At 40.7% G+C, this 13150-nt stretch overlaps 1 protein-coding gene across 1 annotated transcript in view; it reads left to right on the top strand.

The window, feature by feature from the left end:
* MAP9 (microtubule associated protein 9) overlaps positions 1-13150 on the top strand; it is a 143605-nt gene that overhangs the window by 35367 nt on the left and 95088 nt on the right. Inside the window, 1 exon segment of the mRNA XM_018559710.1 lies at positions 9200-9367. Coding sequence (XP_018415212.1) covers positions 9200-9367 — 168 coding nt within the window.

Consider the following 13150-nt stretch of genomic DNA (forward strand, 5'->3'; position numbering starts at 1 on the left):
GGGGGTGACACCAAAATGACTGTGAGTCATTTTGGTGTCACCCCTCCAATGCTGGCACCCGGGTGTGGGCCGCACCCCCCGCCACTTGTGACGCCACTGATGGAAACCGATAAACAGATAATTATAGATAATTGCAGCCTTTTATTATTTGCATATCTTATTTTTCTTTTCCTCCCCATTTTTCTTATGGTGACACTTTTCACTAAGGGCAGATGAATCCATCTCCCTTTACTTCCTGGAACTCTGATGGGGTTATTCACAAAAAGGTGAAGAGTTTGGAGAAGGCAGGAGAAGTGAACAATCTAGGACAACATAGCTGATCAGGATAAATTCTCCAATTCAGCTCACTTTCCAGTTCAGCTATTTTGGCCTAGATTGTTCACTTCTCCTGCCTTCTCCAAACTCTTCACCTTTTGTGAATAACCATGTGAATCTGCTTTCTGAAACATGTGTCAATACACATCATCTGAGGGGCAAAAATTGCCTTTTCCCTGAGAATCTTGCAAGATTTTGCAGTTTACAGATGAGATCTCCTAGAAAGGCACTGGTGATATAGCCTTCCCAGGATGCATCTGTGAGGCCAGGGCTACATCACCAGTGCCTCACTCAACCAGGAAGTAGAAAAAAAACACAATAATTGTAAGTAAAAGCAAACAATGTTTAACTAATGAATGTAAGATATTTTATATTGGCATGAGGAACTCTGATGGGGTTATTCACAAAAAGGTGAAGAGTTTGGAGAAGGCAGGAGAAGTGAACAATCTAGGACAACATAGCTGATCAGGATAAATTCTCCAATTCAGCTCACTTTCCAGTTCAGCTATTTTGGCCTAGATTGTTCACTTCTCCTGCCTTCTCCAAACTCTTCACCTTTTGTGAATAACCATGTGAATCTGCTTTCTGAAACATGTGTCAATACACATCATCTGAGGGGCAAAAATTGCCTTTTCCCTGAGAATCTTGCAAGATTTTGCAGTTTACAGATGAGATCTCCTAGAAAGGCACTGGTGATATAGCCTTCCCAGGATGCATCTGTGAGGCCAGGGCTACATCACCAGTGCCTCACTCAACCAGGAAGTAGAAAAAAAACACAATAATTGTAAGTAAAAGCAAACAATGTTTAACTAATGAATGTAAGATATTTTATATTGGCATGCAGAGCTGCATGATGATGCCATTTTTAGTGAAGAGGGGTAAAGATCCATTTTAAGATTTTTACATATAAAGAGCATTTACATACATAATGGAGCAAACACAGAAACTGATGGCAGCGAAGTGACTTCCAAGTTCTTCATTAATTAGAGGCAAGTTGTTTATTGAATACATTTCATTACGGGCTGAACACTTGCATTGAACCACGGGAATAACCAATGTAAGCAAAAGTGTGCTATGTGGTTTCACTTGTCCAACTTGCTGTACTGTTTGGGCATTGCTGTAGTGTAAGACCCATTAGGCATTGTGGCCTTAGTATTATTCATTTTTATTATTACAGGCATTTATATAGCACTGACAATTTACACAATGCTTTACCTACTGCACATTCACATCAGTCCCTGCCCTCACAGAGATTACAATCTAAGGTCCCTATCTCATATGCAAACATACAAGGGCCAATTTAGACAGAAGCCAATTAGCCTTCCAGCATGTGTTTAGAGCGTGGGAGAAAACCCACACAAGCACCGGGAGAACATGCACACTCTTTGCAGATAGTGCCCTGAATGGGATTCAGGATCCCCCAGACTGCAAGGCAGAAGTGCTAACCACTAAGCCACTGTGCTGCCAGAGTATCATTCTTATAACTCAAAGCCTCATAAAAAGGCTTGAAAGTCTAATTTCAACTTTTAAAATACCATTAATACAACTTCTCTCCTGTGGTTTTATTTAGCCATTTTGTTCTCTTTAGCTGTGTGCCATAAAACCAGCAGGGAGTTTTTGCAGTTTTAAATGAACAATAGATAACCATAAGGTGGAAGAGAAGTGATAAAGGAAAGCTGCAGAATAGAAGAAGAAGGTTAATTAGATAGCAGCATCATCGACTTGGACAAGAACGATTACTCATTGAAATCACTGTAGTTTGAAGGAATAAAAAAAAGAGGAGACAAGCCTTTGTTAATATGTTTGATAAAACACAAAAAAGCTTATGTATAAAAAGCATGACTATATGAAAATTTCCTGTTGCAGAGCAACCAATCAGCTTATGAATATAAGTTTGCAATGCGGAAAACAACACAAATTCAGGGCATATACTCATTTTTTACCATAAAAATAGGTACATAATAGTTTGGAGCAATTATTTTCTAGGTTGATATAGTTTTAACCTGGGTTTGTCAGTGTCTGGTCTAATATAATGGTGTAATACTAAATTGATTATAGGTACACCCATTAAATAATCTGCAATGTCCACCAGAGTTTAGAGCTCCAGACTAAATTAAGTTTTCCACTGCAGTTATAGATTGAAATAGGGCCAAAACCACAGATATACTACTGTAAGGGCAGCAAGATCTTGTTCTCAACAGCTATACAATTACAGTACTTCACATTTAGTATTTAAAATATTCTCTCTAAGCAACTGAGTCATTATAATTGTTTCCAGGAGAATAGAAAATAGGGCAGAATAGTAAATCCCATGAGCAGCATGACAGAGCCTCTGCACCAATTTTTAAACATTGAGCGGGTTATTCACAAAGCTGCCAAAGGCAGCCGAGTGCATAACCGAGTTGAAGTGAAGTGAGCTGAACAACTTTCAGCTATTCACTACGGCTCAGTACGGCTGATTTCAGCCATACATCGACTGCCTTTCGGCTGCACTTTGGTCAGCCGAACACGCTCTGCATGTTCGGCTGAGCCATAGTGCAGAAGGACTTCAACTCAGCCGATCCAACATCTGGATCGGCTCAGCCGAAGCTCCGGCAGCTGCCGTTCGCCCCTATTCACTTGCTGCCGTTCGCCCCTATTCACATAGGGTAGTGAGTGAATAGCCGAATGCCGCTGAGCGGCATTTGGCTCGGCTATTCTGCTCAGCACCTCCGTGGTACTGAGCAGAATAGGAAACAGTGAAAAAAAAAAGTTGCAAAAATATTTTTAAAAATGTAAATAAATATTACATTAAAAAAAAGTAATTAAATATTTTTGTAAAAAGTAAAAAATTATAATTAAAAAACAACAACAATTGGATGGAGCTAGCAGTGACAACTGACTGCCTACGGCTACTGTACGGCCTAATAGGATTTTCTTTTCTTATGTAGATGAGCTGGTCGTCTTCCACTACCAGACTTATAATTGCCTTAGCTTGCCCTTTCTTGTTGTCCCATTCCTCCGCGGGTCTGTCTGTCCATACTCAGTACTTGTCACGAGTATTCTTTGCTTAGCAGCATTTCAAGCTTGAGCTTTCATAGCTGGTAACTGCTATTGTTGAGCTTTGCGATTGCAAACTTCATATCTGAACTGCTTGCCATCATTGGGTTGGATGCGGCTTTTGTTGACTTGCAGTATTCTGTTGGTTACTGTTGGTTATGTGTTTAGATGAGATCTTGAGGAATGCTGAATTAAGCTTTACTTAATCTACAGCTCAAAAGACATAATAAATGCTGTTGTATTTTCAACAAGGAGGATGCAAAAAATAAATCCAAATCAGAAGAGCTTGTTAGGATGACAATGTTGTTCCTCAGTAGATACGGTTCAGTGGGTGAGCGTTCTCACTCTAGGACCGAAAACAGTCTTTAGATGCATTAGCTGTATAAGTTTCCTTTTCCTTAAACATTTTTTCTTTATTTATTTCCCTTTGTGATCCTTTTAGTAACATACTCCCTATCCTAGGGTGACAACGCTCACTGAATGTACTGTATGGAGGAGCTGCATTGTGACCCTAGGATAGGAAGTGTGTAAATACTATAAAACTCCTTCCCCTCTCCTCATCTCCATAACATATAGAGTGTTCTGTAGTTCACAGTAATAAACTGGGCAAGGCTAATAATACTGTTTAAAATAACACCACAGAGTGCACAGGACAGTACAACATTTCTGCCAGGATTAACCAGTTTCTTGCACTTATTGAACAGGTATAACAAAACATGTAAAAAATAGCATATTAAACAGACCAAAAGGGAGCAAAAAGTTAATTCTTAGAGCTTACACTTTAAAGTAAATATACACATGTATAAAACAGTTCACTTCTAATAAACTAAATATAATACAATACCATATTAAGCGAGGGAAGAGCACACTAGTGCAGAAGCACTCTAATGAAAAATGACATTTGGCTGATAATGTTGCCAGAATAATTAAATCCTGTCTCTGGAATCCCTTCTTTGTCTTGATTAAAACACTTCTCATCATAAAACACAGAATAAAGAAATTAATCAACAAACGTCTTAGATGGAGTGTTGAGAGATCAAAGCGTGGTTGTATTATCTTGAAAATAATACAAGATATTTTACTGTACTAATTCTTTCCCCAGGACTACATCAAAAGTATTACGTAAATATAACACATTTAGAAAAGTGTTTAACATTATAGGTATATTAACAATGTCACAGGTGACAAAAGGCATAAAAGAAATATCCAATGGACAACCCAAGTACAAATCTGTGGGTGCAAAGGGACTCCTATCTGTCCGGCTCAGCTGAGAGGAGTGACGTCAAATGCTCAGCCCTACGGAGGGACCGTGCAGAACAGAAAAATAGTTGAAAAAGTACAAAAAAATAAATAGAAAATGATTGTGCCGCCATTCCGCTATTCACTCACTGCTGTTCGGAATCTATGAGAATAGGCTGAACAGCGGCGAGTAGCCTGCCGGAGGTTTGGCTCAGCCGATCAAGATGTTGGATCGACTGAGTCGAACTCCTTCTGCACTTCGGGTCGGCCAAACATGCTGCGCATGTTTGGCCGACCCAAAGCCAGCCGCAGCAAGCCGATGTACGGCTAATTTTAGTCAGTGTACGGCTGAAATCAGCCATACAAGCCTGAAATGAATAGCCGAACACTTCACTTCGGGTCGGTTATTCACTCGGCTGCCTACGGCAGCTTAGTGAATAGACCCCTAAATTAAATAAACTACCCTAAATACACCCCATAAAAACCCACACCCACTAAATAAAAAAAGTAGATTTAATTAAGAAAATGACACCTAAGCAGCTCAGTGGACAAAATGAAGAGTTTCTGCTTTGTCAGAATTTTGCAGACGAAAAACATTGGTGATTTCCTTTGCTCATTCCAATTACATAGCATATTCTAAGAATTATTTCTGTGTTTAATTTATTAAAATATTCACATCCAGTTGTGACTAACAGACATGGAGCAAATACATTTCATTCAACCTTAGTAATTATCTTTTAATCCTCCTGAGATTCCTTATGTCCATTTGACGATAATCGTGGGAAATCCCGCAATCGTACGATAATCGCAAAGTGTATGGAAGGCTTGCAACCGTTTTTACTATACGGTTGCATGTCTTTTGTCTAAGGAGCATGTTCGAAATCCAGCCCAAAATCGTACGGGACAGGTTTGTGGCATGCTCGGCGAGACAAATGCCGAACGGGCCGGTGTGCGCACGCGCACACTGCCCGTTCAGTATTGCGGTCATCGCAAGCCCGCCCCTCAGCGGGGCGGGCTTGCGATGATCGCGAGTACGATCTGCCTGTCCAAAATGGGCAGATCGTACGTTTTTTAAATTACTTTACAACCATCGCAAGACTAAGGTCTTGCAATGGTTGTAAAGTGTATGGCCACCTTTAGAGACTACTGACGATTACATATTAAATGGGAAATATGAAGAGATTCTACATTTTTTTATATCCACTGTTTCTCTTAGGCCACATTCACACCTATATTTTATGTGCTATTAGGGATTCCTGTGCTAGTAGCTTGTGATTTCCTGCAGCAGGAATCCCTCATCTGTGGTTTACTGGTAGCTGTCACGCGTTCAAATTCATGATCGAGCGATAACCGCTGCATTTGAATGCAATCGTATGTGATAGCATTACATGCGGTTAGGAATCACCCATGGATGCATGGGTGACCGGGACAGGGATTCCTGTTACAGGAAATCACAAGTTCGCACTTAAAATATAGATGTGAATGGGGCCTTAAGGTGCAACTAAAGGCAGCATTTGTCCATTTTCATATGTTCCAGGAAACCCCATGACAGTCCCATACATAAATTACTTTTAGCATAAATTAGAAAATGGCATAAATAAATAAATTATTATTGAGGTAAAATTCTTACATCAATAAGAATACATAAAAGTAGTTAATTATCAACCTTGTGTTCCTCCGCTACAGAATACTGACACTGCTGTTGTAAAAGTGTTATGTAGAGCTAGCATATATCCCATAATGCACTACTTCTCCTATGATGCGTTTGTCACGCTCACTCAAAGAAATAGGTACTTTCTTCTGCCGGTCTCTGCTGCAATTTCTGTCAAACAGAAAGATTGCAGATGGAAGGGCATATTGCATATTGTGTGTCCATCCATTGTGTGAAAAGCTAGGGCATTGTCAATGGTTTCAGCCATGCCCACTCTGATACAAACATGTTCTGCTGCATTCTATTCTGGAAAAGGCTTGGCGTAAAAGATGCACCCCAATCTCACCCTTTAGACGTTTTGTTTTTTTTGCCAAATGTATCTTTGTTCATTGTGGCCAAATAATTGTATTTCTTCAGTCTACAGCACACAAAATCTGTCTAGCTTATCCCTCTGCTGTGTTGTAATGTTCAATCTATGAGATGATAGTTAAAGCAGAACTCCAGGCACAATTTTTCTTAACTCTTTCAGCGAGGCTATCCTTGCACTGCAAGGGTTAAGTGCTTGTTTGTGTATAGGTGCTAAAAAGAGTTATACCCACCCAAACAAAAGACCCGGCTGTAAGCTACTTCTGTCCCTGAAGCCTGTCTTCCCCGCTGCAGTGATGGTATGTCCCTCTGCGTCCATATGTCCTATACACTGTGTAGAACGTGTTGATTCAAGGATTCTCAGACTGCTGCAGCGGAGGGGGAGATAGGCCCCAGGGACCAGTCTAAGAGCAAGTCAGCTCTAAGGATCGGGTGAGTATAGCATTGTTATTTTAGCAACTAGACACAAACAAGCACTTAACCCTTGTAGTGTGAAGGTAGCCCCACTGCAAGGATTAAGAAACATTTTGCCCAGAGTTCTGCTTTAAATAACTCCAGGCAGATATAAAATACTAATGAATTCAAATCTGTAATCATTAATCCATCATTAAATGTATATTTTTCAATTCAAGCAGTGTACTGTAAGTACATGTATTTGACTTGGTATCAACCTGTGGCAGTCTCTGTACAGCAGAACGCCACCTGGGAGAAAATCAATGGATGTGCTGGCAAGGAGCATGCTAATACGAGGAGAAAAAAACAGAGTGACAAGGTCAATTCTGTGCTGCTTATCCTTTACTGTCCATTCACAGGTTGGGAGCGGGTCTATAACAGCCTTGGCTCTGAGAAAGTAGGTTGAATGATAATGAGTGCAATTTAACCTGGTAGACTGACTGGCAGCCCTGAAAAGAAGGTGAGTATTGTAGCAAAATCTTTTTTACTTTTCTTTTTAATGGGTATTTTTTTATTTGCAACTGCAGAACTGCTTTAAGTTTTTCTTTTAAAAATGTTCTGTAGATCAAATGCATGCAGGCAATGCTCCCTAGCTGCACACTGGACTACCGAAAAACAACTTCCATGAGAGCTAAATCTTCCCGCACGTCCAAAGAAGCGACATGAAGGCACGGTTTTATACAAGCAATTCTTCCTTGTCTACACTTCATTAGATCACCTTCATTTTAATATGTTTTTGCCATTCCAGACAGTAGCAGTTACAAGCAGGAAGCATTTATATATCAGCTTTTACATTTATACACTGCTTTGACAACAGTCTGTTATCTTATTTTCAAAGCACTAATCATCCTGTGGCTGTTGAGTGTACAAATAACACCTTGAGAGGTTTCAAAGATCAAAATGTATTAAGCTCTGGAATTGTCTTCACTTGACCTGGATTAAGGCCTAGAGAGTATATGAAGTTCTGGAATAACATTAGTGGAAAGCTGGAAAGGTGCCAAAAATTTGAACATGACACATTTAAACTTCTTTTTTTAAATTTGTTAGATTAATTTAATAAATACAGTAGAAACAATTTGGAGAAACATATTAAGCGTCAGATACGTTTCATCCCGTGACTTCCTCGGTCACGTGCTGCTCACAAAGGAAGTCGCAAGACGAAACGCATCTGAGCGGCGTTTGATGATGTCACTCTAAAGGAAGGAAAGAAGCGATGCTGTGGATGGTGTGTACCAGCCAGACCAGCCAGAGCGATGTCTTAACGAACTTTCAGTAAACGGTTACTTTTAGAATAATGGTCTTTTATATTTTATCGTAAGTACAATATTTGTATGAATAAAGTCACCTCAAGTGAAGGCTACACGCGTTTGTTTGTGTGTTTGAGCTCTGATAGGAAACTAAGAGAGCGGTGGCATTGGAAAACAAACAGTGGATCCCTGGGGTGAAGGAAGGTCCAAACCCAGAAGAGATACTGCCAGTTTTAATCTAAAAGAGCGGTTATTGACCATGTAACACACTGGTCACTCCTGTCTGGTGATTCCATTAGATTGTTGCACAAGGGTGCATTACAAAAGGATTCTTAATTTGAAGCACATTGAAGATTGTCACTGTTTTTGGGGTAAAGTCTACCACTTGTTTGGCACATATATGGACGGAGGCAATCAATTTGGGACTTCTGCGTTGACATATTTAGTTTGTTGTACTTGATGATTTTTTGTATTGTATTTATTATCTGAATTAGGGGTTTGATGAGATTAGTAATTCACAGTTGAATTGCATATAATTGATTAAGCATTAATGAAGTGTTAATATAGAGGGCAGTGTTAATTATTATACAATTACAATGTAATTATTTGATAGATTCACTATTTAATTTAATTAGATACTAACTATATAGCATAGGGTTAGGTCAGTTTAGTTAGAGTGTCGGTTGATTTAAGGCCGGTGCACATCTAGGCGACACCCCACCGTGCGGCAATTGTGCACAATTCCGCGGATTGCCGTGCAGTCAGGAGTCGCCCAGGTGTGCACCGATCACACTCTGGGTGCCATTATTTTCCAGTCGCACCGGGCAGATCGCGTGGTTTCCTGCCGCGATTTTGTCCGTGCTTCTGAACATGATCACGGCTAAAACAGCCACGCATCGTGTATCGCAGTAAAAAGGTCAAGTACCTGGAATGTGGGATGGCGCAGGAGCACTACGCACGCGCTTCTGCGTCTTCATGCATCTTGCGCATGCGCACTGGCCACACCAGCGCTAGATGCCCTGCCAGAAGGAGCCCCGTGCCAGCGCTGGCGAGCCTGGTGAGGAACGGCCCCCCTGGGTCCCTGACATGGTGTTACAGAACCTTATCATATAGTCTGTTAATAGAGACAGTACACATTACAAAATGGGAAACGAATAGCATGGGGTTCCCCAAAAAATTCCAGGTCCTTATATAGGCATTCAACCTGTGAGGGCAGCGAGCGTGCAGCCTCCACTTCCTATACCATACAAGGCCACATGCCTTCCTAATTTGTGGGGGTATCTTGCATGACCATATTGGGATCTGGGATCTGTCATTTAGTGATGGAAATGTGGCAGGTACATCATGATTGACCAGGGTGCATTTGTTATTTAATTTAAAATCTTCCTGGGCATGTGTAAGGGCTTCTAATGTACCCCTGTGCTCATTTGGATATCTGGTGTTCTCTTATTATAAGTTTCCCAAACCCCCACATTTTGGGGGGCCAAATGTAGGAAAAAGGGGGAGGCTTTCACAAGTAAGTACTTAAGTCTTTAGATGTGGTGGCTGCATTAGTTTTCATTTTTCAATCTTTTTATGCTTACCTGGTGATGTCCTAGGGCGTCACTATAGGGCAGGAAGTATGCTAGGACTATAGAAAATCTCACACTCCTCATCTCCATAACACAGGGGAGTAGTGTTCTGTAATTTAGAGAGGTGAACTGGGTAGGGCTGATAACACTGCTCGAGATTTTAGTGCAGCAGAGGCATAGTGCCCAGGAATTTATGTACTTCCTTGACTACTGGCAGGTTCAGCAGGTAATTTTTTTGTACTTAATGAACAGATATAGCAAAAGTCTTTCAATAGCATATTTACATTGTTGGGTTTACACACACTTTAAGGACCTGATATTCTCATTATGCAACCTTCAATGATTCAGCTAGTTCTCAGGTACATGTTTTGGGCTTGGTTGTAGTAGGGGGTATTTAGCAAATGTGATGTCTAATCTGGTTAGATAAAACAATGACAAGAATAATGCAATGATAAAAAAGTTGACACAAGGGTAATATTTGCCTTACTACTGGTTCAAGAACAGGTAGCAAGTACCACTTACTGCATAGGTCATATATGCTCATATATACTGGTTCATATACTTTTATAAAGCGCTATACATACTTGTATATCATTGTTGCTCTGTTTACAAATATATTTGAAATCAAGTTTTTTTAAAGCTTGACTAAGGCCTCATTCACACTGCTAAGAGCCATCCTGTCTGCGTACGAGTACAGACACCCGAACCCGCACGGAAGTGCAGTTCGGGTGAGCGTAGGGCGGCATACGGCCACGCACTCCCATAGAGAAGAACAGGGTGCTGCGTACAAATCACGAGCAGCACCTACAGTATCTATCCCGGAAGTGGCCCGATACGGCCGTGCACGCCGCACCGATCTGTATGGGCCGGCTCTTAGCAGTGTGAATGAGGCAAAAAGCGTGGTTCACACAGACAACAGACTTTACCTCCCCCTGAAAAGCTATCGCAGTTGATAACCACTCTGCAGGCACTCAGGAGGTATACTGCTGACTCCTGAATGCCTGGTCTTCTTCTTTTTTATCCCAATTGGGATTTTGCATTGCAATAGCATACTCTAACCCCGTGCCAAGCAATTGGCACAAGGTTGGAACGTGGTCCCATTGACTGCAATTGTCAAGTTTGGCAAATTACACTGTCTGCCAAATGTGACATGCTGTATAAAACTTGCTGAGGCTGCAAAGCAAAGCATTGCTGTCATGACATATAGTATGTACAAACCTGAGTGGCCGCCATGTTAGGTTTTAGGTGTTGACTGAGAGTGGGGATTAAAATGTGGATCACCCATCTAATTTTAAAGGCCCTTTGCTCCCCATGTGAACGAGGACAAAGAAACAAAACATGTTTTGAAAGCTTGCACATTTAAGGGCTTACGTTAGTCAGTAAAGGGTGTCACTTAAAGTGTATTTATAGCTCTTTTTTTTAACATTTTGAATAGACTGGGAAAGGGTTCCAACTTCTGTCAGGTTTTACTGGTATCCACTGGTATCTCTCATTTTTCTGTTCTGGGAACAACCAGACATAAAGTGAGGAACATTTTTCAACGGTGAAACAGACAATAAAAAGCAGGGGTTCTAGTGTTCTCCTACTTACCTTAAAAAAAACATTTTTTACTTCTGTCTGTGTTGCTGTTTGAGAATTCCCCTAATTTCCTATCTGGTGAAAAGGTTATCCTCGAGACTGTGAGAAAGGAGAACGGAGTCTCAGATAGCAATAAAACCTGACAGGAGTTCTGATACTTCTTTCCTCTATCCAAAACTAGAAAAGAAAAACATTTCATTTTCAAAATATCACAATACCTAGCATTAAAACACTCTAACATTTTTATACAAATGTTCAAATAAATGCTGGGATATAAAAAAAGAATTCCTATGAAGAAACCTGTTTCACAGCTTATAAATATCAGGTTGAATAGTTTCATGGTCCATTGTGCATTTCCATGGGCAAAGAGTACAGTGATTCACATATTCTGCCTCAGTGCACCATTTCTGATATAATAAAACAAGAGCATTCCTCCGGCAAACATATTTTCTGTGAATCCAAAAAAGAACTCTGACAACGATGTGCTTTTGTTCTGTAGCTCTACAAAACAAATATTCTAATTTGGCACTGAATAAGCAATTTGTATGTTCCAAACCATCTTGATTATTAAAGATGAAGATGACAATAACAAATGACTGGCATTGATTCTTATAACCTCATTAAACAATGCAAACATTCTGTAGACTACCTCAGTAAGATTATTTCTATAGTACAACTTAAAGCTAACCACTGAAATTGTATTGTTGGGTGCTATGGGTGATTTTTCTTTCCTATTCATCAAATTATCATCCCAGGAAAAAGTTTACTTAAACAAATTTAAATATGATTTATTTATGGGGTAATTGTTTAAACATACAATCTCCGAAATCCAAGCAATCAATAAATACTGTACACAATTTAAATACATATATGTGGCCCATTAGACATGTGCACCGGCACAAAAATGTGTTTTGCTTCGTTTTCATTTGGATTTTCCTTTATTTAGTTTTTCGGGATTCGGGTCCGAAAGTCAATTCAGTTCGGTATTTGGATTTGTACGAAATTCGTTAGCAGTAGATTCGGACGAAATTCGCTAGCAGTAGTCTGTACGAATTTTCATTTGCGGACAAATTTTCATTGCAGCAAAGGGACATTAGACAAAAAAAAAAGACTTTTTCTTTTATAGTCTGCAGAAGAGAAAAACAAAGTGTGAGGTTCCCCCCAATTGATAACAGACCCTTTAGGTCTGGTAGGAATGTTAGGAGGGACCCCTAAAGTGAAAAAAACTAATTGTGCGTGGGGTTCCCCCCTAAAGCCCTACCAGAACCTTTAGCTCTGGTAGGGATTTAAGGGGGAATACCAGCCCCAAAAAATGGGGGGGGAAAGTGGGGTCCCCCCTAAAATTCCTACCAGACCCTTGATCTGAGCACAGGCCTGGCAGGGCAGGAGGGGGGGGGGGCGCACCATACCAGGCCACGGGCCCTCGGCATTGGGAGGGTATCCCATGCCGATGGGGACAAGGGCCTCTTCCCCACAACCCTGACACAGTGGTTGTGGGGGGTCTGCGGGCAGGGGAGCTTATTTGCATGAGGGTACCCCTTTAATTAAGGGGCACCCATCGATGTAATCCAGCGTCAATCACGATGCACGCGACCCGCCGAAATAAAAAAGTCCTGCCGCGCGACAACCGTCCGAACCCGATACATCCGAATCTCTGAATAACGAAAATTCGTCTGAATAACGAATCTTTC

Source organism: Nanorana parkeri, unplaced genomic scaffold (assembly GCF_000935625.1).
Source record: "Nanorana parkeri isolate BGI_ZX_2015 unplaced genomic scaffold, ASM93562v1 scaffold413, whole genome shotgun sequence".
Classification (NCBI taxonomy): domain Eukaryota; kingdom Metazoa; phylum Chordata; class Amphibia; order Anura; family Dicroglossidae; genus Nanorana; species Nanorana parkeri.